This window comes from Temnothorax nylanderi, unplaced genomic scaffold (assembly GCF_030848795.1).
Source record: "Temnothorax nylanderi isolate EJ_2023f unplaced genomic scaffold, tnyl_v1.0 TNYL_tig0044_pilon, whole genome shotgun sequence".
Taxonomy (NCBI): Eukaryota; Metazoa; Arthropoda; class Insecta; order Hymenoptera; family Formicidae; genus Temnothorax; species Temnothorax nylanderi.
The window spans coordinates 1191306-1216099 of record NW_027249106.1 but is presented as its reverse complement, the minus strand read 5'-3'; the positions used below and the strand labels follow the sequence as shown (position 1 = coordinate 1216099).

Genomic DNA, 24794 nt, shown 5'->3' with positions numbered 1-24794 from the left:
ACAACAGCTGCATGCTTTGATAACGGCCACTTCCATGTGACGGCCGGTGACACCGAATCCGAAACGTGCTGGTTATCAACAAAGCTACGTGCCCTAAATCGCAACGACCCTACATCACGTTTAAGCCAATTTTTTTTGTTATTTATCAGAAATCAGAAATGTCTGAACACACGCGAACTTTTTATTCTAAATCTTTTTATTCCATCATGAAAGAAAACATTGTATTTGCGAACTTTTGACTGCTATAGCGTTTTACCTCTATACCGTTTGATAAAAACTCACTTATCATATAACCGACAGTTATTGTAAAGCAAAATTTGTGTAACTTATACACGAGGTACTACGAGATACGTAGTCACGATGGAAATTATTTAACCATTATCTGCGGTGTCATTTACCTTTCGGCGAGACAAAATCAATAGCAAAACGCACGATATCTCTGTTGGCAGAACATTTTTATGCCCGGACTAAACAAAGAAATTCCGCGGTGAAACTGGAGTAACGATTGTGCTACAGCTACTTCCACGCGAACGAATCAAGGGGATGTCTGTGTTATTGTACTCGCTCTCTCCACCTCGCGATCCGCTCTTCTGTTATATCCTCGTAACTTCTCGCGGGTGGAGACGAACCACGATACTCGGAGGTGCGAAAGCGAGCCGGCCTGAAAGATTTATCGCGACTCCTTCGTCGTGTTCGCGGAGAGGGTATCGGGGATCGCAGGCACGTGACCCAGCTATCAATCCGGCGGAAAAGCGAAAGGCGCTCCCGGCCAGAAGCGCAGCCCCCGGTCGTGTCCTCATCCTGCCGCCGTATCCTCCTCCTTTCTCGCACCTCGCTCACCACGTGCTCGCCCGAAAGCGACGGGCGATTCGATCGACGAGTCACCGGTCGGGGATCTCACTCGCGATGAATTATTAAGAAGCGCTTTCCGCGACCGGTGATTCTCGGATGTCGCCGCCTCATTAATTATTTGCCGGTCTCGATGATGCAGCTCCAGCCCGTTGATTAAGCGAACCTTTTCGCGCATCTTCCCGCTGCACGTGTCTCGAATGAAGCTGCGTTGCGCACGTGTGCGTCCTCGCTGCAGGGGGATTATCCGGACGCGCGTACGTTTCTCTGTGGGGTGTCTTTGAAGATCGTATCAGTTTTCTGGCGTTAAACTCGATTCGATATTTTCGGTGAGGCCGAGAGCTCGTTGTCTCATGATATCGTGCACGTGGAGCAATAAGGTCGTATTACAAAATCTCTGAAGCTAAATTAAATTTCAGTACATGTATCTAATATTGTAGGAACAGATAAGCTTCTATATTCAATTGGTAAAAAAATATTTATGGATCTCTGTTTTATGAATTTTTTTCAATTTTAGTTTTTATATTTAATGTATGTATCACTAAATTTATTTCAGGCAAAAGAATAATTTTTAACTATTTTCTATTGTTCCGTGCACAAGTGTGGAAATGTCCTCGTTTCTGCTTCCTTGATTTTGAATAGTGGAAAGTACACTTGTCATAAAATCACGACTTTTGACGGAATTCGACGGAAAAGGTGCTTGCCTTCGCGATTCGAGTTGTAAAATCTTCGCGAATTTTTCGGGACGACCGAAATCGCGTTTCAAGTGGAAGTAACCTCGCAAATACGACATTCTCGATGGAAAGCAGTCGCGGGGGATCCGTCGGGGGTGGAATAGAGCGTTCGTTAGGATTTAAGGCTGCCATAAATCCGCTCCGGCCATTCCTTAAACCCTCCGCGCGCGAGTGGCGGTCAGCCCGGCTTTTACCAGATTGTATTCCTCGATATCTCCCCTTTGGACCTCACGTTCACGAATTCACCGGAGTCCTTTCTTCGGCGAACTTACGCTTGATCGCGACGATATCCGTCGACGTTGGCGGAATTTTTACGAATTCGATTGTAAACGCGACGGGCCAAGAAAAATCGGCAACCTTCGTACAAATACGAAGGTATGTGCACCAAAAGTATATAACATTATGGATATTAGACGACGTCACAGACATCGTGGTGCATCATAAATGATACATTGGATTGTATATTGCATTGTAATGGATATTACATTGCGCTATTATATATTAACACGATGTTCGTTATAGAAATTTTCGTCTAATGCGATAATCTATCGTCTATTCAAAAGTCTATTCAAGAGAAAGAAAGGAGTAATGCTCATTTTGACGAGAAACATAATTCATTGAAATTATTAGAGATTATTAGATTATTCTAAGGTCATTATTTTAATCGTCATTTTTTATTTAGCCAACATTATTTTTTAATTTTACTTTAAATTATTATTTTTCTCATCAGAATTACCAACGTTTATTTTAATTTAAATATTTACTGTCATTTTGTCTCTTTCTGTTTCTCAAAAATTTACACAATTGTCTCCTAATGAGTAGACGTGTCCAGGGTTCGACATAAATCTAATCATCCTAATCTTTTTTCTAAAGCCGATCGCCACCGTTGCAAATCTAAGAGTATTATATATATTATCCCATACCACATCTCCGAAACTTCGTCCTTCCTGGGCTTCCCAGTCGGGACAAACGACAATTTACGGCCGGTCCCGAGATAGCCGCGGTTACCGGCGGGTTAAATCGCGTGAAATACTGCTTTCGGCACATTGGTCCGGTACAATTATTGATGGCACTTGGAGAGCGGCCGGCGGCCGGGACTCGCCCGCGATCCGGAAAGGCGCAATCAATGTGGCGTGCGGCGCGGGCGCTTCGATTTAAATTCATGAATAATTCCTACCCCGCTGCCCCGACGCGACGATCCGAAGATCGACGAGCTTTTTCGGTCGTCGTCTCGCGCATTTTTCCCCGGCTCGTACTCGCGATTCCGGGTTCGCCAGCGAGGATCAGACGCTGCCGCCGCACCGGTAAATTTCGCCGAGTTCAGATTTACTACGGACCAGAGTTGGGCGTTATCCTAGAAAGAATTGCACGGGATCACAGTTCCCTTTGAATAATTTATTCGGATAACGATTGTCCGTTATTTGCAGTGGCCTATCCGATTAGTTGTTTAACTAAATAATACAGAAATTGCTCGAGTAATATTCGAAAATGTTTTACAAATGATGTACCAAATGATCACTATTTGGACAGTGCACAAATGGTGTCCTTATTCATTTATTACTTCAATATCTTCGAATAATAGCTATATATAGCTATATACTTTGTTATTCACGCATAGTCATATTTAACTTTGCTTAAAAAATTATTCCCATTTTTATTTGTGGAATATTTGTTAGCAAAATTTGACTTAATATAATTACACCCCGGGTTTCGGTCGTCGCGAAAAATTTGACCGATTGTTCGCCGACAATTTCGATCGCTTCTCTCCCAATCGAGTAAATGAAAAGCACGAATGATTTGACGATGATTTATTAATCATGCCGCTCGTCGCACGTTACCACGAATAAATTATGACGAGTGCGCGCTGATTAATTACAAGTCAATTAACGTTTCCATCCTCCCTCCGGCGAAACGAACAACGAATAACACAGCAACTGGCGTGCCCGTTGCGCGACGCTGCGAACACTTTATTAAATCCGCCATTAATTAATCACACTCGTGCCGGCGATACCTTTCGACGACGCGCGATTGCTCGTATCGACGTCATTATTGCCGATTCATTATTCACGACTGTCGCAACGACGCCGATTTTTTCAGAGCGGCGCGCGACGCTGAATTTTGCATCGTCCGCGTCGTTCCATCGTCACGTTAATTACCATCCTTTTCTCTCCCCCTCGCTTTTTTTCCGTCTATCCAGTACTGTCATTAATAAATGTCAACGTTCGAATTGTTGCAGAGGGAGGCCACGCAACGAGATGTGGAACGAGAACGCCGGCAGCGAATGGAGGCCGAAGCTCGAGTACGCGAGGCTACGGCTGAGGCTGAAAGAGCACGCTCGAGAGTCCATCATCTTCAGAGAGAACTGGCCAGGTGAGAGATTTCAGAGTTTAGCTGTTTCCGAAAGAGAACACGACGAAAGTAGTGAAGATTGTTAAATCAAAGTAAAGAATCTCACTTCCCTCTGATTTTCCTCGACATAAATCTTCAATATATTCACGGCTCTTTCCTCTTTCTATATATTTTACGTCTTCTTAGGATACTTTAGACAATTTTTCTATCAGAACGGATTTAAGGAATCACTCGGTTTAATCTAATAATTTTTCCTAGATGACTTATACTCATTAGATCGGTGTTTAATTGACTGAAATTTCGAACATGTTTATAACTCGACTAACTTAACTCTTTTCTTGTTAAAAATTATACATATATGATATAAACTTTAAAATTAATACCAAAAAATGCGATTTTTTTAGAAAGATACACGCGTCTGAAGTCTCATTCTTTCTTCCTGATTTTTTTTTCCGCGAGTAACGCAAGTAGAAAGCGAAAGGGGATCGCGACTTCAAATCGGCTTACGAAGTTTCCGCCAATAATTCGAGACCGTCGTGTAGCACGCGAAATCGATTTCTTCCCGTTCTTTTGCAGCCTCTCCGCTTCGTGAAAATCGCTTATTTCATTCGCGGCCGTGCAGACGGCATTTTATTTCCTGTGCGCGATACATAAGTATAAAAGTACCGGTGTGTAACGTATAAATAATGAGAGCGCGCGCGTTTCCCACGCAATAACCAACGAATCCAATGGTAAATCATCGATATTAGCCCTCGTTCATAACGTCCTCCGATTCGCCCATCTAAATAGCAATCTCCTTATGCCTTTGTCGCCCTCCCCTGCTCCGATTTAATATCGAAACATCGTCGCGATACCGCGCGTCTGGAATGAAAAAGGGCTCTTGATACCGTCGATTAACGAGATTCTTAAACGAAAAATATTTCTTCGTTCTGAAAGCTGTTAACGATATGAAAATATGCTTCCGCCATATGTTTCGGAGACGGTCTTGCATTGAGAAACATTTCTATTTTTTGTCAACAGTTATTTTGTTAGATACGCTATATTTAATATTTTATACAAATGCTTTAATTTAAGAACGTCAAGTTTAGGAACTAGAAATTTATATGGACCAGAAAGCCACAGATCAAAAAATTACAGATTGCTCTCCGAAAAGATCTGTAAATGTATTAAATTTTGCGATATGTATGTTTCATTGATTCGGTATAAAAGAAGAAGAATCTCATCTCATGTAGCTTTGTTCAAAGAAATATTTTTCAAATAAATACTTCTATTAATCTCGATAAAGTATTCGAATTGATTTCGTCGAATCCTTTCGGAGAAACGTTGTTAGCGAACATAAATGGATTTCTTTATCGTCGAGACGATATGTATACGCGGATTATTTGCCGAATAATTCGATAGATTGGCGCACATTGATCACGAAGGAAGGCCTTCGTGTACATTTCTGTCAAAACCAACGATTCGTTTCGCCAAGTGCACGATAGGAAAGCCCTTCAAACGCGGTCCTTTGACTCGATACCATCGAACGAAAAAAAAAGAGGAATCTTCTTTTTCCCGGGAATCAATAACACGCCGTAGAAATTAAACTGGCGGACCGACGGCCGGGCTTATCAATTCGACTGGCTGTAAAAATCGTGGACCATTTCAATGTGGAATATTGCAAAACAACTATAGTCGTTCAGACTTGCATACGAATAATCGAACTAAAATATCAACGGCGCTCTTATTTCAGAACTCTATCAGTTATTTAAAAATTCACGAAATGAAATGGAGACGTAGGCATGTAATAATTTCGGGATTAAAAACGTAAGATTAGTGAGTGGAATAAAATAAACATATAGGATTACCGTGACGGGATTTCGGAATCTTCGCGTGATCTACGTGGGCTCTTATTCGTTCTGTACACGCGGCTCTCAGGGAAAAATGGCCCGTCCACCGGTCGAGCGCACCACGCAACACGCATGAGCGATGCGTGTACGGCAAATTGATATCCCTGTTTTACAGCGTGCAACGTGACATGATGCATTATAACCAGCCGGATACGTCGGCATGACGGTTCTCTACGCTGCGCTGTCGTGAATGAATAATCACGCGTTGCACGCTGCGACGCGTCTGCTCGCTTCCCTTTTGTGTCTCTTACGTCACTCCTTATGTCCGATTTAATCTCGATAAACATTAAATATCGCCGAATTTCAATTTTAATATTATTAAGGCGTTTTATTAGTTTCATATAATTTAATATATTTCCATATATATTCTGAGTATATGTTATTTGCAGATATTCACTTAAAATAGATGCTTTTTGAATCGTTTGACGTGCATTACGAGGAAATGTTTGCCTATGTAACATCAAAATGAAAGATATCTCTCACTAAAAATTATAAACGCAATGTATTGTCGCGGATCGGCAGCTTTTCTCATGAATTTTTGCCTTTCTTCCTATCGCCGACATAAATCAGGACCCAAGTGTTTTCTTCTCTACGGTAGTCCGCCGAAAGCACTTCTCGATAAGAGCGCAGGACTTAAAGGGCCGGACCGGCCGGGCCGGACGATACTTAAAATTCCGGGCTTCGGCATCTCGAAACGCGCACTACGACCGCTCAATTAAACGTGATCTTTTGTTCCCACGGTGCGTTCCCTGCGTGGAATCTAGCCGCGATCGCGGGGAATTAAAAATGCGGCCCTCGTACTGGAAGCGGCTTTTTACGAGCGGCCCGTGAGAGTGAGAGCGCGGCATTATTTTTACGCGGTCGGACACGAAATTGAATTTTCCAAGCCCTTTCGCCCTTTCGGTACGTCGCTACAGAGAATCCTATTAACCACACGTAGGAACAATGCAACCTAAATAGCTGTACGTACATGCGAAGGAGGAAGGGAATGGAAAGTAAGAGAGAATTGTTCGCGTGGCGCACGTACGTCGGCGTCGGCGTCGGTTCTTCGCTTCTCGGATTTTCTCGGATTTTCTCTCACGCGGACAGGCAATTTGAAAATGCATTTATTCGGTCGGCATTTCTTCGATAAATTGTTAGAATAAGTAATAAGGTAGTCAGGGAAGCATTATGTCGAGTAAATTGTATATTCAGCAACATCGAAGTGAATAATTAAATATTGAGTCAGTATTTTAATCAAAATTTAAAGATTGACAAAGATGATAATTAAAAATATTGATTAAAGAAATTTGTAAAATGTAAAATTATAATTTACATAAAATTTGTAGCTTTTGTCTTGTACAGGCTGATATAAATGTCGATCGAAGATTTGTGACGAGACTCCGATCCGACCGATACATGGTAAAATATAACAAAATAAAATTCCAATCGTGGCAGATATGAATCCGAGGAGAAAGACTCGTATTGCAATTCGAAACGCAGCATTTTGCTAAAGTATAAACGACGTAAAAGCAGACGTGAAGATGCAGCTACGCGAAGATCGATGCGCAAACGCGTGTTATTTCGCGGATATGAAAGCGAGCCGTTTTCGGAGCGCTTGCCGGAAATTAATCTTCGTCCCGCGCACAATCGTGCCGCCGAACTCCACATCCGTTCTACCGGCGTCGATGACATTGTTACACGGCGTATTCCCCGTGTACGTATGGAACGAATGTTGATTCGTGACCGATGAAGTTTCGACGCGACGGCGACGCGTTAACGAACGCGAAATCGACGTGTCCCCGGCGCGATACGCGCGTAAAACCGGCGAACGTAACAATTTCCATATGATAATGACATCGATGCACAAAGGGTGCATCATGTTAACGCGCCATGCGCGCGATTGAACGCCGATACGCTGTTTATTCTGCCGACTCTGAGTTTGCAAAGCTCACGCGTGCGTGCGTCGAGACGTGCGTGCCGCTGTCACTCACGCGACTACCAATATGTGTAAATAGTAATTACAATTACGCAATCAGAGAAACCGTCGCGTCGCCCTAACGGAGATTCGTTCTCGGAAATGGAATATGTAAATTTCGTGTAAAATCTTTCTTTTGATTTCTTTTGATATATAAGAATAAGTATTTCTCAAATTTATCATTAAATACCGACAGCTCTAATGATAAATTTGGAATACTTGTTGTATCTTTGATAAAAATAGGATAATATTTTGAAAAAAAATTAGTCCACGTAGATGCTCTTGAATGGCTATGCGGCATTAACGATCTTTCCGCCTGCGATTCGAGCACAGTACCCCAGAATCATCGTAATCGAATTTGCCGAGCAACAGTTGTAAATCATGAGGACCGGCTTGCTCGTGCCATGTGTTTCGAGCGAAAACAGAGAGAAGTAGAAAAGCGGAGGAGAAAGTGAGGGCAAGGGAGCGCTGCTTGGGGGAGCTATACCCCGTTTTAAGGGTGCAGCAATTGCGAGCGTTACTTCGACGATCGATCGTGCTCTCGCACGGTCTTTCGTACTTCCTCGCCTAACTAAAAATGTAAAACAGCAAACAGTAACGAAATAAGTCCCCGCGCTTCCAGAAGTTTTCTAAATACAATGATTATATTCAACACAATTAATTTAACAATATTAATAATTATTCGTTAATAAAAATAGTAATTATAACTAGTAATGACTAACTAATAGATATTTAATATCGTCAAAAAATATCCGTGCGTTTATTTCCATCTATAATAAAAATATTTTTAAACAGCATTCAAGAATAATTATGCATGAAAGCTTCAAATATAATATCCTGTTTGTTCTTCTGACAATGAGTCGAGATCATTAAGATTCTGAATCAAGATTTTAAAAATTCTAACAATCGAAACATACAACACATTTTCTATTTCATAATTTTTTTTAGTACGTTTAAGTTATTATAGATTTAATACATATAAATCTCTGAAGTCTATACAGTTAAGATAACATCTGTTGGAATATACACATATATATTAAAGATATTTCTATAAGATATATGTATATATTAAATTCCTTATCATATATTTAGTTATCCAATTAGCGAGATCGCGATTTCTCCGCGCGCGAGCCCTGAATTTACCTTTATTAAATGTCAACGGAGTACAATCGAATTGAAACTCGTAACTGGCTCGAAAGTTACTTCGCCAAGGACATAAGCAACGATATCTGTCCTGTGGGGGGCCGCGCCGATGGGAAGACGGAGGGTGTTGCCAGGCGCTGCGGCAACCTCTCGCTCGAAAGCCTCCCTCGAAAAGCTTAAATCGGCTTCATATCTCAGCCGCGCCCTCGCATCCCTAATCAGATCATTAACCCCGCGGAGCGTCCGCGCATGAGAAAGTTCGCCAAACAAGAATCCTGATCTTTCGATTTGCTCCTTCGAGAGTAATGCGAGAAAAGAAGCAGGCTTGACACCGAGGAAATGAAGACGCCGCCTGAAGAATATGAAATGTATTCAGAGATACTTAAGTCTACTTAATACTCAAGTCTAGAATCTAGAAAGTTAAGAGGGTGAAAGTTTCAGAGATAATTGTCAAACTTTGAAATTGTGCAAAATAAATGTCTTACAAAGAGGTGTCTATAATTTGCGATTTTAATACAATATTTTATTTAAATAAAAACGTTGTGAGTCCAATACTTGCGGCGCACATATCTAGCAATTTATAATTACAATTTTAAAAATTCTTACGTAGAGCGAGCACAAGATAAGAATAGAGAGTACTCGTGAAAAAGAAGAGATCTTCTTTGCGAGTTTATCTCACGGGAATGGAATCTCTTTTGCCGAAAGCGAGGCTCTTCAGAGCCAAGACGAGGCCGACGAGAGAGCAAATAAATTTCCGCACAGCACAATAGAAAGCTACCGAGGAGCTACGAGAATGGTCTCAATGGTTCATTCAATTAGGATCTTTTCAACGAGGATTAAAATCCGCGAGCTTCCTTACGCTGACGGTTCTGATTTGTTGTTGCAGAATGGAGGAGTCATCGCGGAGTCTGCTGCAACAGAAGCACCGGGCCGAACAGCTGAAGCAGGAGAAAACGGCGCTCACCCTGTCCTACGAAGTACGTAAGAATAACTTGCTACATTTTACTTTATAGATCTTCTCTAAATAATCTTTTTAAATTCCTTCTTCGTAATCTTATATAAATGAAAATATTGAGTCCAACTTACAGCATACACACACACACACATATATCTAGCAATTTATATTTATAATTTTAAAAAGTCTTACGCAGAACGAGCATAAGATAAAAATAGAAGGACTGTTTCTAATCTTCTCTAATCTTATATCAGTACCGGGATTATAAATAGAGGATTAAATGTAAAAATTTATTGTATAATGTTCAACTTGTGAAACTAAATAGACGTATCATGATTTAAACAAGCTTCGGACTTTATGGGTAGTCAGTATATGTTAAAACAGTATAGGAGAATACATGATAGGAGATATTCCCAACGAATTTATCTCTACAATTTGTTCCCGTCTTTGTCAATCAAACGTAGCACGTGATGCTGCACGAGGCGATGACACGCGGAGGAGATAATCGATGTTGATACGCGATCAGACGACAATCGAGCACTTATTGTTAGGGAATCGCGCGTTGTGAGGTATACGGTATTCGCGTGGAAGCCGCAGCGCGATGACAGTCCCGTAAAAGGTTCCCCTTATCCAATAATACCGGTCTTCTTCACGGCGACGTACCCTTATTGTATTTCACCGCGCGAGCACTCGGCCCGGATTGTCCCGGGCATTGTTACAAACCCGAATTTTGCTCGGTTCCCATTATTAAATGTCAAATAGCGTGCCAGGGTCTCTCTCTCTCTCTCTCTCTCTCTTTCTCACGGCAGCTTGTCTCGTTTCGCGCACATCGCTTGTATCATCACGGTCCTGCGATCTAATTCCTTGATTTCAGCTTTTGCGAAGATTTATGACTCCTCTTTTTCCTTTTTCGCAAGTTTATCTTATTATTGCACTTTCCTTTGAGAGAGAATAATCAAATTATGTGATACAATGAAATATCTCAAGCAAAAACTGGAATGTAATTAAAATTTATTATATTATAAGCGTGCATTCTATTGAATGTATATCTATTGTGGTTCATATTAATCAGAACTCTATCGATTATATTGAAATTTTGGAGATTTTATATTTTTAAATTTTTACGATCTCATGTCTTTAAACAATTTATATACATTATATTTTTTAATGTTTTCCTTTCTCAATTTAATATATGATTAGTTATTTATCTCATTATAATAAAAACCCTACCGGAAAATATACTTAAAATATTGACATTTTCAATTCTTTTCTCATATTTTCTCTATACGTTGTCACCGTGTGTGTGTGTGACGCAACATCGCATCAACTCCCCTAGGTTCACCAAATTTTAAAGTTAATACGGCAATCGCCGTACTATGCGCGAATCGCGAAGCGATTCCGGAATGGATGCTGCTATCCTATCCAAAAGAATAGCGCCGATAAACTTGCTCTCGCGTGCTTGCTACTCGTTTCCACAATTCGCGACTCTCGTAAAGCTCTCGCGGGCGATGATTTTCAACATAAAACGCGTATACCGGAGGCCCAGGTAATAAAGGGAGGGAACAGTAAACGCGGACGTTTACTGCCGATCCTTACGGCACGCGCGCTATCTCGTTCACGGGCGGTTTGCCCCTAAAAGAGTCGTACCGGGGGGTGTCTTCTCTCCTCCCCCCGCAGTAGCAATAGCAGTGGCAGAGAGAACGGGCGAGAAAGAGAAGCTATATCGCCGTCCCCCACGAAATAATGTTTAATATCGATCGTCACTCGATCCCCAGGTTCGATGTCGACCCGGCACCGCCTGTCAATGACAAGCCGCGCAATCTCTATGAGAAGCGTAGTGTATAACGTTACGTCTAAACGCTCAAATGTACTTCTATTGCTGCATGTGAATCGGTGACGGTTAGCAAAGGAAAAAATTCTGTCTGATCAGATCGAATGACAAGACGATGAGATCCACTAGAGAACCGTTTTGAAGGAATTGCGAAACTGATTCCTTGCTAAAGAGAAAAATTGAAAAACTGAACTCATGAAGTATAACAATTAACGTTTGATAGTTTAGGTTTAAAATATTTCATCGTTTAAAAAGTATAATATAACAACAGATGGTTATGTTATAAAAATTATAATATGTATTCTTACCATTTATTATTAATATGAGGAAGATTTTGACATCCAATTTTTATCATTAACTCTGAATTAGCTAAATTTACATTACAGCGAGAATATAGACGTAAAATTGAAACGCCTGGATTTTTTAGCTGTTTCTTTAAGCAGAGTGTATATGGAATTTTGGGATCTCTGCGTCATCGAGAAATAACGCGTGTCGACGAGAATTCGCAGAAGGCGGACGGTCTGTGCACTTTTACTCTCCCTCAGGCCGAGGCACGACAGAAAATCGTTGGTTTCCTCGCTCGATGCGACGCGGGGGTGTGTTAGCGAGGGCCGAGTGTTATAAATCAGACACACGCACCCTCTATTAGCACCCTGTCCCCGACAGGGTTCTCCGCGGCACTAATTCAACGTTAAACGCCTTTCTGCTAATAACGACCGGTTATTATTATCGTGCCCGACCGCGAGTCGCGAGAGAAGCTCGTCCAGTAAACAATGCGCCCAATCGTTCGCCGGAACGTTTTCGACTCGTTTCTCGTTGAACTCGCCGTTTAAAAGACCGAGTCCTGATTCGAGGCAAACAGCAATAAGAGAAGCGAACCGGTCACGAACCTCACCGTCGCGTAATTACTTCCGTTTGAGAACGAAAGTAAGAAAACTTCGGCAGTGGGGGGTTAAAGTTTTTAAAGACCTCAACTGCAACTGAGGCTCCCTATCCGATGGTACTAAAAATCAGACATTGGGAGGTTCTCCAACTTTAGAAAGAACGATAGCGGCATCTTGAAACAAGCATTTAAGAAAAATTCCGGTGTACATGTAGCAAACTTATTTCTTTTAAACACAAGTTAAGAAAGTTGAAATTGTGAAGAATCAATTCCTATAATTGATATATTCTATATTTCTGCATCTCTTCTCAGAGAAATTATTGAACTTAAAGTACTTTTGATGAGTGTAAAAGATAATTTTCAATAATTCACGGAAATAGAGAGAAAAATGGATTTTTATATTTTCGAGCGTCCGAATGAGAGTCTCGTGCGTTTATATAATAATCCCTCGCTGCGACCACGGTGTTCTCCACGTGTAGTCCCGTGATCGGGTATTTAAGAGGTAAATGGCAATCGTCACGAGTGCCACGGCGTAATTATTCCCATTTGAGGGCAGGAGTAACAAGACCGTCGGATGTTCCAAGTATTTTAAGAACGGATAATTTAAGAGCGGTTCCGTTCCGTAATAAGACCGTCCGTCGAGGTAATTGCGGAAATATCCGTGGTGCTGCTTGGGATATTTAAATCTCCGCGATCCGATCGGTCGATTTTCTTTTTACAGTGACCGAGTTAAACGCGAATACGATGTTTAACACCCTGGAGCCGCAAGGGGCGACGTGAGTCACTCCGGTTTGATAGGATCGGAACAATCCATTAGCGCTTAATTTTAACGACCGCCGGGAATTGAGCTCTAACGCGTGCTATAACGTGGGATATTTATGGAATACTTCTGGCCTTCGTTGGCCTGCAATTTTTTACTTTCACACTGAGTTAAGATCGAGATTATGATTGCGAATGTGCTTTAAATAGGATTAGAACCACCGAATATAGGTACACGAAAGCGTTCGCCGAGCAATAATTTATTTTACATTCCACCAGATGATCTATAAACGTCCTAGAAATTATAGTGCCAGATTTGGAGTTGCCTTCTACCTTGTTGCATGATTTAGATATTTTTGAAGGAAAGCTAAAAGTAGAATATCGAGTAATATATTTGTAATATAGTGTAATTATAATCCGAAAATTTATACGTCTTTAAAAATTAAGTTTTGTAACTGTGACGTTATTATCTTTTGAATTTTAGTCAAGTCTTTTTGCTTTTTAACAAAATGTCCTGCTTTACATTTTAAAATGTGCAGAGAGAGAGAGAGAGAATTTCACATTATGCACCGCCATTATAGATATTATAGATACAAACGATAATAATAATTATTATGCAATATTAATTAGTTATAATGATCGTTATCATTATAATACGCTATATTTTAATAAAGTACTAGCAACAATAATTATCCCGCATCGTTGGAGCATGCTGTAATTAGGAATAGAGTTACTGTTAATTTTCAGATCCCACCACGATAATTCCCGTGCCGTTATAACAAATTCCGGATTATACTATCACGGTATTGTCACGTCGCGTAACATTGTTCATAAAGTATCATTAACAACTCTGTATCCCTGCATCGTCTCTGTGCGACGTCACGTAGTTTAGAGGCGGTCTACGGTCGGATGTGCCAGGAATAATTTTCGCACGTTCTGTTTACAGGCGCGCGTGCACCAGTACCAGGCGCAGATATCGAAGCTGCAGCTGGAGAACGAGTCGATGCGTGGTCAGCTGCGCGGTCTAGAGGCAGCATGCGCCGGTGAAGTGCACGCCGCGCTGGTGGCACGTTTGGCGACCCTCGAGACGGAGCACGCGGCCCTGGCACGGGACGCCGACGCCCAGCGTCGGCAATACGAGCGGTGCCTGGACGACGTCGCCAACCAGGTGGTCCGCGCTCTCCTATCCCAAAAGGTTCATCGCTATGCTCTCGTTACCACCCTCCCCTTTTCTCTATCTCTCGTTTTATCTCTTCTCGTCCCCTCCGAATAGCCCGCCGCGAAAGCGTATGCTCGACGAAGGCTATTATGTACATAGAATGCTGAAGAACTTGCGTATAAACTTTGGAATTATGAGAATTCTGCCAGAGAATTCTGCAAGAAAAGCTTCTTCAAGCGTGACTTTGGAAAGGCTTTCCTTTTGAAGACTAAAGTTGTTAAAAATGGACTTTGTGTGCGAATAGATAAGATTCTTATATTTTATTTTATTAACTTTTCTTACACTTATTGTTAGACAAAATTTCACCTTTTGTCTCTATGATTTTAGATTATTCATAGAATATACCTACGTAGACAAAATTTATTCGTAATTTTTAGTACTCTATAATAACTTTCAGGACTTTTCACGGTTGAAATAATAATAATAATTTGTTCGAGAACATTAATTTTTTCAAAATTTAGAGAATAATAGAAAATCAAAAAATATTCGATACTGATATATTATTTGTTCCTTCTAAGATAAATAAGTAGTTAAAAAAAAACGGAAAAAGTGAAATTTAAAAAATTAAATGGTAAGTAATACAGTTTATATAAGCGGAAAACACATTTTTAACATTAGAAGCACATTGAATGTCAATTTTAAAGTTTACTTGAAAAATACTGTTTTTTGATTAATCTGCCGCTAACACGTTTTGAACGGTATATCATTGCGAGATATATCGAGCAAGAGTACTGATGGCTAATGGGTGTTATCAGGGTCTCAGGGAAGAAATAGGCGCATTGCAGAGACGTATACGAGAGCTTGAGGCTCAAAATCGAGCATTATCGGGACTTTTGGCGCAGGCTGCCAGTCCTGGAAGCCCGACCGAACTTATCCAAGGAATCATCGAGGCTGGTCCAGCCGCCCTGGTTGCCGCTTTGGGTCTGGACCCTGCCTGGGTCCCCCTCTCGAGGCCGCGTTCCCTCAACTTGCAGATACCCGTGATGGCAGCCACTAAGTGCCGACGCAGCAGACCTCTTGGTACTAATTATTTTTCATCGTGATTAACGCATTTGTCGTGGAATCAAACGTAGCTAGAACTCTCTAATTTTTTTTTTAATTTCTATTCTATTATGACTTGATTTATACGCCAATGATGCAATGCAATCTAAAGAGATAAGACAAAACCGCGACGCGCCTACTCTTCGGGACTGCTCGACCGAATCGTTTGCAGCGCAAAAACCGTCGGAAGAGGAGGGCAGCGAGAGCCCGGAGAGCGGTAATCGCGACGAGGGCTACTCGACCATGTCGAGCGACGTCCAGGGTGAGGGCACGCGTCAGGAACCGTCCGCGCGCGGCCTCGAAGATCTGAAGGAGGCCACCGACGAGACCGAGGCCGACGTGTCACCGGATGCGCGTCTCGTCGCCCTCGACGTCGGCGATCCGGATGTTCTCTTCCTACCTCTGAATCTCACCGTGGGCATCAATCCGCGCCACAGCTATCCGCCGACTAAGGATCTGCTGCCCTATCAGCATGTGATGCGCAGCTTTTCGGACAGCCACCTCTGTCTCAAGCTTACCACCACTACCAATTTTACACCGTACAAATTGCCTAGCCCCATGGGATCATCTTCCCTCTTGTTGGTAGAAGAAGAGGGTTGGGACGCCGAGTACGTGCAACAATGGCTCAGGTTTGTTTGCTATATCATCAAAAAGCCTCCAAAGGGATATAACTGTGGATTATGAAGAGTTGATTAGAGAAACGTAAAAGCGAAATGCGCGAGTGTGACTCTTTGATATAAATCTTCCATTTTTCTATTTTATCAATGTTATTAATTTCTTTTATGAGATTTATTAATCCGGTGTGAAAATACGCTGGAATTGATCACCGCACGGGTTTCAGGCTCGACGACAGTAGAAGCGCGCAACAGCACCGAGATCTGCTCGAATTGGAGTACGACAGGGCGGAGCTGGAGGATTGGAGTTTCTCCCTGTCCACGGAAGACCTCGTACAAAATGAATCCGCAATGTGGAAGGAGCAACCAGCTACTACAAACACGCCCGCCCTGCCGGCAATCAAGGAGCATAATCTCCTGGAATTGGAGGAGGACGCGAACGAGTGTCTGTGGAATGGCGCGAGCTATCTCGCCGATAGGGCTGGAGGAGAGCTGGTGTGTATGTCGAGTGCACACGATATCGATCGACATCTACGATGTTTGTTTAGTTATCCTAATAAAAATGTCATTACGAAAAGTTTAGTCGATTACAGTCTGATTAATTCGAATGAATATAGGCGTATGTAATTATTTCAAATTTGCAAAAAAGTTCATTTATAAAGAATTTAGATTTACCATTTATCATTGCAACTTTTAATTATTTAATATTTGTCTCAATATCCCAGATTAATTGAGCACTTATTTATCCGTTTCTTATTTATCTTTATCTCCAAGTTTTATTAAAAATTTTTAAGTAATTCAAAACAGATAATAATATTATACATATTGAATAGCTAAACTTGACTCAGTTTAAATCGCAGTCATAAAATCAATTTTTAAAATAAAGTTAGCGAGTTTCAGATTTATGTTACACCAACTCTCTCAGCTAATTATAATCTTTTATTTCCCAGGTTGCGCTTTTAATGGACGCGAGAGCGACCGGACCCTGGCCGTACGCCTCGAGTCCCGGTGCGTCGTGGAGCAGCGAGGAAGGTGCCCTGGAAAACTCGAGTAAGCGTTCGTCGGCGGCGCTCTCCGGCTGTAGTGACGATCCCGATAGTCCGTCAATCGGCACGGACTTCACCAGAGATTTTTACCGGCTAGTAAAGTTCGAGAGTACCAAGAGCCTGGCGAGCACATCGTCCAGGAGTGGTAGACCGCCACCGGATAGGGAACAAGCGCTTCAAAGCGTCCTGTCTTTCATCGCTGAACAACAGATGTACCTCGCGGAGTTACCGAACAATCCCGTAGAATCGCAGAACGTGTCTCACTCGACCGAAGGTGATTATACTCAATTGTATTTGCTAATTAAATGGAAAACGGGCTATTTTCCACCCAAATTATCGTTAACGTAATTATACAAGAAGAAAATATAAGAGCAATTAATGAAAAACTTTTTCGAAAGGACCTTAAAAAAATGTGTCTTAAATCGCGTCACTTACAGAAGTGGGCCTTAGCAAAAATGATTCCACGGGGGAGACGAAGATAGCGGAGGTAGAAGGATCATCCATTCAGGAAGGCAGTCCCGGAAACGCGATCGAAACGAGCTGCAACGACGAGCTGCTCGATCAGATACAGGTACCACCATTGGCATCCGAGGAGAGAATTGTAAGCGCCGTGTCGTGTAACGGCGGTATCACGTATACGACAGTAGCTCCATCAGAATTGGGAGCCGTTCCCGAGGAGGACGAAGAAGCCGCAACTTCCTCTACGCCTAGTACGGTTGTAAGTTTTTGCTTCCGAATACTACTTAAATTTGCACAAAGGAAAAGGAAAGCTGACCCCGTGCAATTTCCTTTGTTTTCTGAAGAAATAATTTTCTTATTTGAAGGAAAAATTCGCGAAACTTTATTGATAATTTTATTTCTAGCAAAACGTTTTATTGTAATAACGATTACGTGATATTCGTATAGGTCAGCCCGGCACGAGCAACGCTTCTCGTGGAGGGCAGAGATCGATCATTGAGCTTCCATGAGCGCGCCACGTCCAAGGATGTTATAGACGAATTGAACCGCATGATTCGGAAGGGTGAGGATAATACTACCACTAACATCGCTAACAACGATTCGCAAGTACACCTGGAGAAATTAGATCTCGCTTGCTGTTGTCCGACAGGATGGGTTCACGTTGAACGTGATATTGACTTCACCGACCCTAAGGTGAGCTGCCTGCCGAAACATAAAATTAAAATATAGAAATTTTAAGTAACATATAAGTAATAGAATAATGCTCGCAAAGTATGCTCTGACGGTTTCGCTAATTTATAGATATAAAAATCGATCGCTAGAAATTATTTAATAAAATACAGTAATTTTTCAATTAAAGCTCCCAATTAAAGATATTACGTAAATTACTTTACTCGTGCTTTTATTCCTGTAAAAATAAACGTAATACTAATCGCTATACTTTTATTTAGGCCAGAGCCAACCTCTTAGACGTGATGTTAGCGAGCAGCGAAAGTTCCTCAGCGACATCGAGCAGCGGTTCGGCGGGTAGCGACTCAGGGGATGAACCACCTGATTACCGCCACTTGCATAGATTACACCGGTACCGACGGCAAAAGAAAGGTATTCGTCTTCGGGTATCTACTCCGTAGACACTTTTGCCATGCCGTTTTCGCGCATCACCACTCACCTTTGCGCAAAACGCATAATTTAAATGCGATTTTACGATCACTATCATTCTTAGCGCCTAATCCTTAACTAACGTTCTATCAACAACTGTTTAATACTCTCATTATGCTTTTTGTTTAAAGTTGTAACGAAATTTACTAATCGATCAGCGTGGAAACGTGCAAAAAGCTTGAAGCTAAAGCATTTGATTAACAAAAGTCTAATATTGGATGTCTATACGTTGTATGCAGAACATCTGAATTATTATTTTATACATGATCTACTTTGGTGGATAAAATGCTGCTATATTGATTTTAGATTATAGAACTCAATTTTAATTTTAACGAATTTAAGTATCGAATACATTTATTAATTAAATCTCGTATTATATTTAGAGTCAGTTTTGTATGTGCGTGCATCTTATACTTTATTTGCAAAATTGTGTTTGCGTTATTAAATTTCAAGGAAAGACATTTTAGATGTTCTGACGATTATTTACATGTATAGTCGCCTAATGTTGAAAGAAACAAGCTTGATGACGTTTTACAGAGTTTAGGTGGTGTGCGAATAGTGCTTGCTCTCAAAAGCTTAAGACGGCAACACGTCTACACCCTTCTAGCTATACATCAAAATCGACGCCACACTTTTACACGTCACGTCACACTCGATCGAGCGGCTATTTTATCTACTCTCGCAATTACTTTAGACTTTAGACACTCGCAATTAACACAGTACAATTACAGTACAATCGGCGTTACTATCCCCGCTCGCGCTCAGTAGCCTTTTCGCTGTACATTGCCTTTTCCATATTTTCTGTTCAGATGGTAGCTCCTACGCGGTGTGCTTTGATTGTCACAAGAAAAGCTACGTAGTTCGGCTTAGTGACGATCAGTTTCTATAAGCGACATGACCAATTGGGAGGAATGCATTGCCGCGCCGGGGAACCTATTTCGTCCTGAACTGAACCACGTGTTACGCCCACAACGGACTGACCATTGGTTTATACTAACAGAATTATTAACCGGCAGAGAACATTCCTGGCGTAACACCTTCACGCAATTCCATCTCTCCGTCTCGTTCACGCGTATTTGCGTGGCCTACTTGGCACACATTGCCGTCCGAAAGTCTTGGGACAAGATACAGAAAGGTACATTAAATATAAAGGAATGTTGATCATATAAATAATCAAAATGGTGAAACGTGTGTGTATATAATCAAAGAAGAAGATTACACCGTGTAATCAAACGTAGTGCAATTTCTTAAATGCATTATATCTAGTTTTATATGGATAATCAAACATAACTATCTACAAAAGTGTAAAGCAATTCAAAAATATCCAAAGACTTTTAGACAAGAGTGCAAGTTGATGTGCAAATTTAATGTCATTTAATATCTTTTCAAAAATGAAAAATGCGTTAGCGATTGTGCAATACATGAGACTGCATATATAAACATTATGTATCACTCTAAAGTGAAATAGCTCTTCAAGTGGAATTGCGTCAGGGTATAAATTGAGAATGGTTACTTTCTCTCTCGTTGTACTGCGAGCGAATTGATAATCTCTAAACCTTATTGGCACGTGCAAGACCGTTTCAGCATCTTCATCTTCATTCTCGATCGCTTCATTTCATTATATGCCTGTCTATGTTAGATCATTAATTTCACTATCGATCATTCTTAATTTCATGTAAGATTGTAACCAACCTGAATTAATTTTTTTTCTTGCTTCATAGAAGTAACATCTTTTAATATCATATACACATGTAATTCTTAATTTATCATTATTCTTGAGCGAATCATAATCATGTCATACAAAGTACGTTGGATAAATAGCGTGCAACATGTTTAACGAATAATTTTATCAAAGATAAATTAGGTATAAATTTGTTAGAATTTATTATTCCTTAAGATTAATACATATATCTTTAAATTATTGTTAATTACTTGCCAAAAAATTAGACTGTCTCAGCTTGTATAAAGTCTGCAGTAAAGCTTAGAATTAAGATCAGAAGTTCTGGGAATAAGTAAGAATATCCACATAACTTCTGTCCATGATTTATTGCATAAAACTTATGAAAACGAATACAATTAATAAAATTGTCGCACGCATGATTTGTTCGACGGTACATCATGCATCACCCACTCGGTCGTGCACCCGCCAAATGCCTAAATTCCACACAAAAAAAAAAGAAATAAAGAAAGGTGTAACCGGTGCGGTGGAGCGACAGTGGAAGGCGGAGAGACGATACGGACGGATAGAGGAGACGTGAGAAAGGAGTGGGAAAGAGAAAGAAAGAACGAAAGTGGAATAGGGAGAGAGGGTGTGAGTGAGAGGGAGACGTGAATATACGGTGAAAGAGAGTGCTAAGCCGAGCTACTCTGTGTCTGCTAGAGCCGGTATAGAGAGAAGAGAGAGAGAGAAAGAGCGCAAAATCGAGTCGATCGAGTGAAGTCTGAGAGCAGCATCTGTTGACCCGCTGCTGTGTGCCCTTGGTTTCTTCAGCGTCGGCGGCCCAGGCGCATCGCGTTCTCCGGCTGCCGTCCTCCTGGGGCTCGTCCCGGCCGTCGATCATCGGCCGCGGTGACGACTTCTTCGTGCGCTACGGGGACAAGGAGCGCGAGGCGGTGGCCTCGTTCGACTTCCTCGACGAGTTTGTCGTGGCGGCGACAACAACGACGGCGGTGGGACCCTCCTCGCTCGGCTCGGACAGCAGCCCCCTCGACCTGGACGATGACGTACCGTCCGCCGATCTCAACAGCGACATCATGAAGCTCTCGCCGCTCTAGGAACAGCGGCGACGGCGGATCGAATTTACAAAACGCGTGGAAATTTTTGTCTGAACGCGAGCTCTTCCCGGCTGGTGAAACACGATGTCTTGGCTTTATCGATTTAGTCGGGAAATCTAATTTTGTTTTATTCCCTTTTTAACGAATCGTTTTTAATACATTACATTTTTTAATGTAGAGATGGTTTTAAATCGAAATTATAATTTTAAATCGCTTGTCTTCGAAGTCGAAAAAATATGTATGTAAGTTTCGCAATTTGCGACGTGCATCCGCTGGGAAAAGTCCCGCGAGTTCACTAAACGCGACACATCGTCAAATATTCTTCCCAATCACGCTAATTATAGCAAATCAAAACGGCGAGTTCTACTTAAACGTCTGATTCTATATCCATTATGCAACAAAAGGTAAATAACTATTCGCAACCAAATGTGTTAATGGGCGCGTTTCGTCAAAGATCAATTATTTTGTAATCATATGAGAAATGTCACATTAGGTCAATGTCGCTCGTCAGCCTCTCACGATGAACGAAGAGAGAACGATTTGTACATTACCTTCTTATACATCCTCGATGCTGCGGTTCGAGTTTTGAAATTTTACAGTCCTGACGTTTTATCACTAAATAATTGGGAAAACTCGAAGTGTCACGTCGAAGATAGATTTATAGTCTGAGACAAGAACTTGTCTTGTCTCTTTTTCTCTGCGAGCTTCCTCTTACTCGAGATATAAATAACGCACTGTGGTACAGTCGAAGGTGAAGTTGATCAACTAGAATAAGTTGGCCCGAGCTAGATACAAACTGCATCCAGATTTGATCCCAGATTGTTCCTGGCTAGAGCCTGCCTGTATCAAGTCAAATAGAACAGCGATATCTTTTTCAGCGTAAAGCTACATAAATTTTGAGTTACATTTGCACTATACTTCGATGCGAACTTCCTAAACGAAAAGGATCTACTAATGGGTATGTGCGGATAAGTATTAATCAAAGAATTAGCGATAAGGATATGTAAGCAGTAGTCGACCTGTGACACTAAAGTAGCGTGTGCGACGAGCACGGATTGCCACGATTGGAAGGCTCTCGTACCGGAATGAACGCACACTCACGACATGGACGTAGATATAACTCATCCTCATGGTCTTTTTACGAATATTTCGGTAAATTGTATACGATTGTTATAAAAAGCAAGATCTCCGTTGGCTTGAAAATTAAATAGCAACATTCTCTTAGCAAGTATTAGATTTATCGAAAAATTCGTACGTTCCAATTAAGTTATAAATTAATTAAGAAATCGGCTTCACGATTGTATTTAACTTTTGAAGACTTAATAATAATGGGGTCACCATCGCGACTCGCAGAGGGTCGCGCATGGTATTTTTGGGGACACATCACATCCACCATCTCATAACATCCAACACTCCTCTCACCATCACATCACACCAACACGATAACAACAACGACACGTTATCCCAAAAATGTAAAGTTAATTTAATACTGGGAACTTTTAAAATTGAGAATTTTTTATTAAATAATTAACTCTATCGGAGATCTTGCGCACTTGATTAAAAGAAACATTATTCCATCGAGAACGCATTTTAAACAATATGAAGTAATCATTGAATCATAACTTCGAAAAGCATCACGGCACGATCACCTTCCAAAGTGAGCTTAGAGAGCATATAGATTAAGAGGTACTCATCGATTTTTTATGAACCGCTAGATATTTTATACTCCCCCCCCCCCCTCCGCCCTTTCCTACCCTCCAGTCCCGTCATCAATCGTCAACGAGCGTCAAGAGCCGCGAATATCGTTAATTGACAATTCGATCCACGCGTGATGAACTATTTTCTTCTGTCCTTAGAGATAAGAACGTAAACGAGCCTGTACATTTTGCTTCCGAACTTTGTAACATAGTAGATTGTGAGGGAGAGAAAGAGAGAGCGAAAGAGCGAGAGAGAGGGAGAGAGTGAGAGAGATTTTTCGTGCGTAAAGAAATAACGATTACTTTGTTGCGTGAACGAAGATAGGGAATCACTTCAGCGTAATTTGTACGAAATTCGTCGCTCCGAGACGAGCGAATTTCTGAGTAACGCGTTTGGTCGGATTATAGGCGTAAATATCATTAGCGTACATAAATTTAAGATAATGAGTCGATAGGGGTCGAGATATTTTACACGTAGCTGTATACCCGCATGACGAGGTTCAATATTCGAGGTGGAGAGGCTGCACGGACGTTAAAAGTTGCCCCGCATTTGCTCGCGTTGCTGCTGTTCTAGTCAAGCAAGTGAGACCACGATTTTTTTTACAATCTTGACAGCCTGATCGCGTTTATCAACTCTATACTACATCACCGTACTCGTTATTCATAGAGCAGGCACTGATTTATACTAGAAATGTAGTCTGAATAATTTGGGAAATATGTTTAAGCCGGATAATCTCGCAGATTTTTTAAATGTAACACCATCTTTTCTCGGACAACGATTCGCGAACATTTGAGAATAGCTTTAGAAATATTTAATTATGATGTTTGTGATATGTTAATGATATTTTATATCGTCACGATCGTATTTAAGGTAAGACAGTGGATAAATATCAAACGATTAAATTATATATATATTTCACTGTTATTATTTATTAAATAATAATATGGATCTAATAAGTGATGATGAGATATCATTAACAGTTAACGTAAAAAGAAATTTTCTAATTTATATCATGCCGTACAAGGTTAATTAGTGCTAATAGTGATGATCTTAAAAGATTATTTCCGCTGTCGCTATACTAATCCCAATCGAGTGACCGTAATTTATTTCAGTATTTATTTTAATTATAATGCAAAACTGATTGTGGAGGAGTAAAACTCCTTTCTCGAAGAAACAACTTTCGTCCTGCAGCCTGAAAATAATAGACTAACGACATAGCTTTAAGATGTTTGTAAGTTCTACATTGGGGACAGCAGTGTCTCTACCTTTATTCCCGGTCGCAGAAGCAGCGAAGTCAAACGATAATCACGTGAAATGAGACTTGCTGAACGACGATGTACATAGTATGTATCATAGCTCAATGCAAATGTAAGTTATCCTCTCTTGAACTTAATAAATAACGACAATATATGAACGTAAAAAGAAAAATCCGCGT

The 24794-nt window shown here is 41.1% G+C and overlaps 1 protein-coding gene across 1 annotated transcript in view; it reads left to right on the top strand.

Moving 5' to 3' along the window:
• LOC139771831 (uncharacterized) overlaps positions 1 to 24787 on the top strand; it is a gene marked incomplete at its 5' end in the record, with an annotated part of 111836 nt that extends 87049 nt beyond the window's left edge. The window contains 11 exons of the mRNA XM_071704918.1: positions 3820 to 3953; positions 9808 to 9898; positions 14296 to 14544; positions 15324 to 15588; positions 15782 to 16238; positions 16451 to 16718; positions 17174 to 17543; positions 17707 to 17987; positions 18176 to 18421; positions 18679 to 18829; positions 21378 to 24787. Of these exons, the coding sequence (XP_071561019.1) occupies positions 3820 to 3953; positions 9808 to 9898; positions 14296 to 14544; positions 15324 to 15588; positions 15782 to 16238; positions 16451 to 16718; positions 17174 to 17543; positions 17707 to 17987; positions 18176 to 18421; positions 18679 to 18829; positions 21378 to 21661 (2796 nt within the window). The remainder of the gene's footprint in view (positions 1 to 3819; positions 3954 to 9807; positions 9899 to 14295; positions 14545 to 15323; positions 15589 to 15781; positions 16239 to 16450; positions 16719 to 17173; positions 17544 to 17706; positions 17988 to 18175; positions 18422 to 18678; positions 18830 to 21377) is intronic.
• Positions 24788 to 24794: the final 7 nt, after the last annotated feature.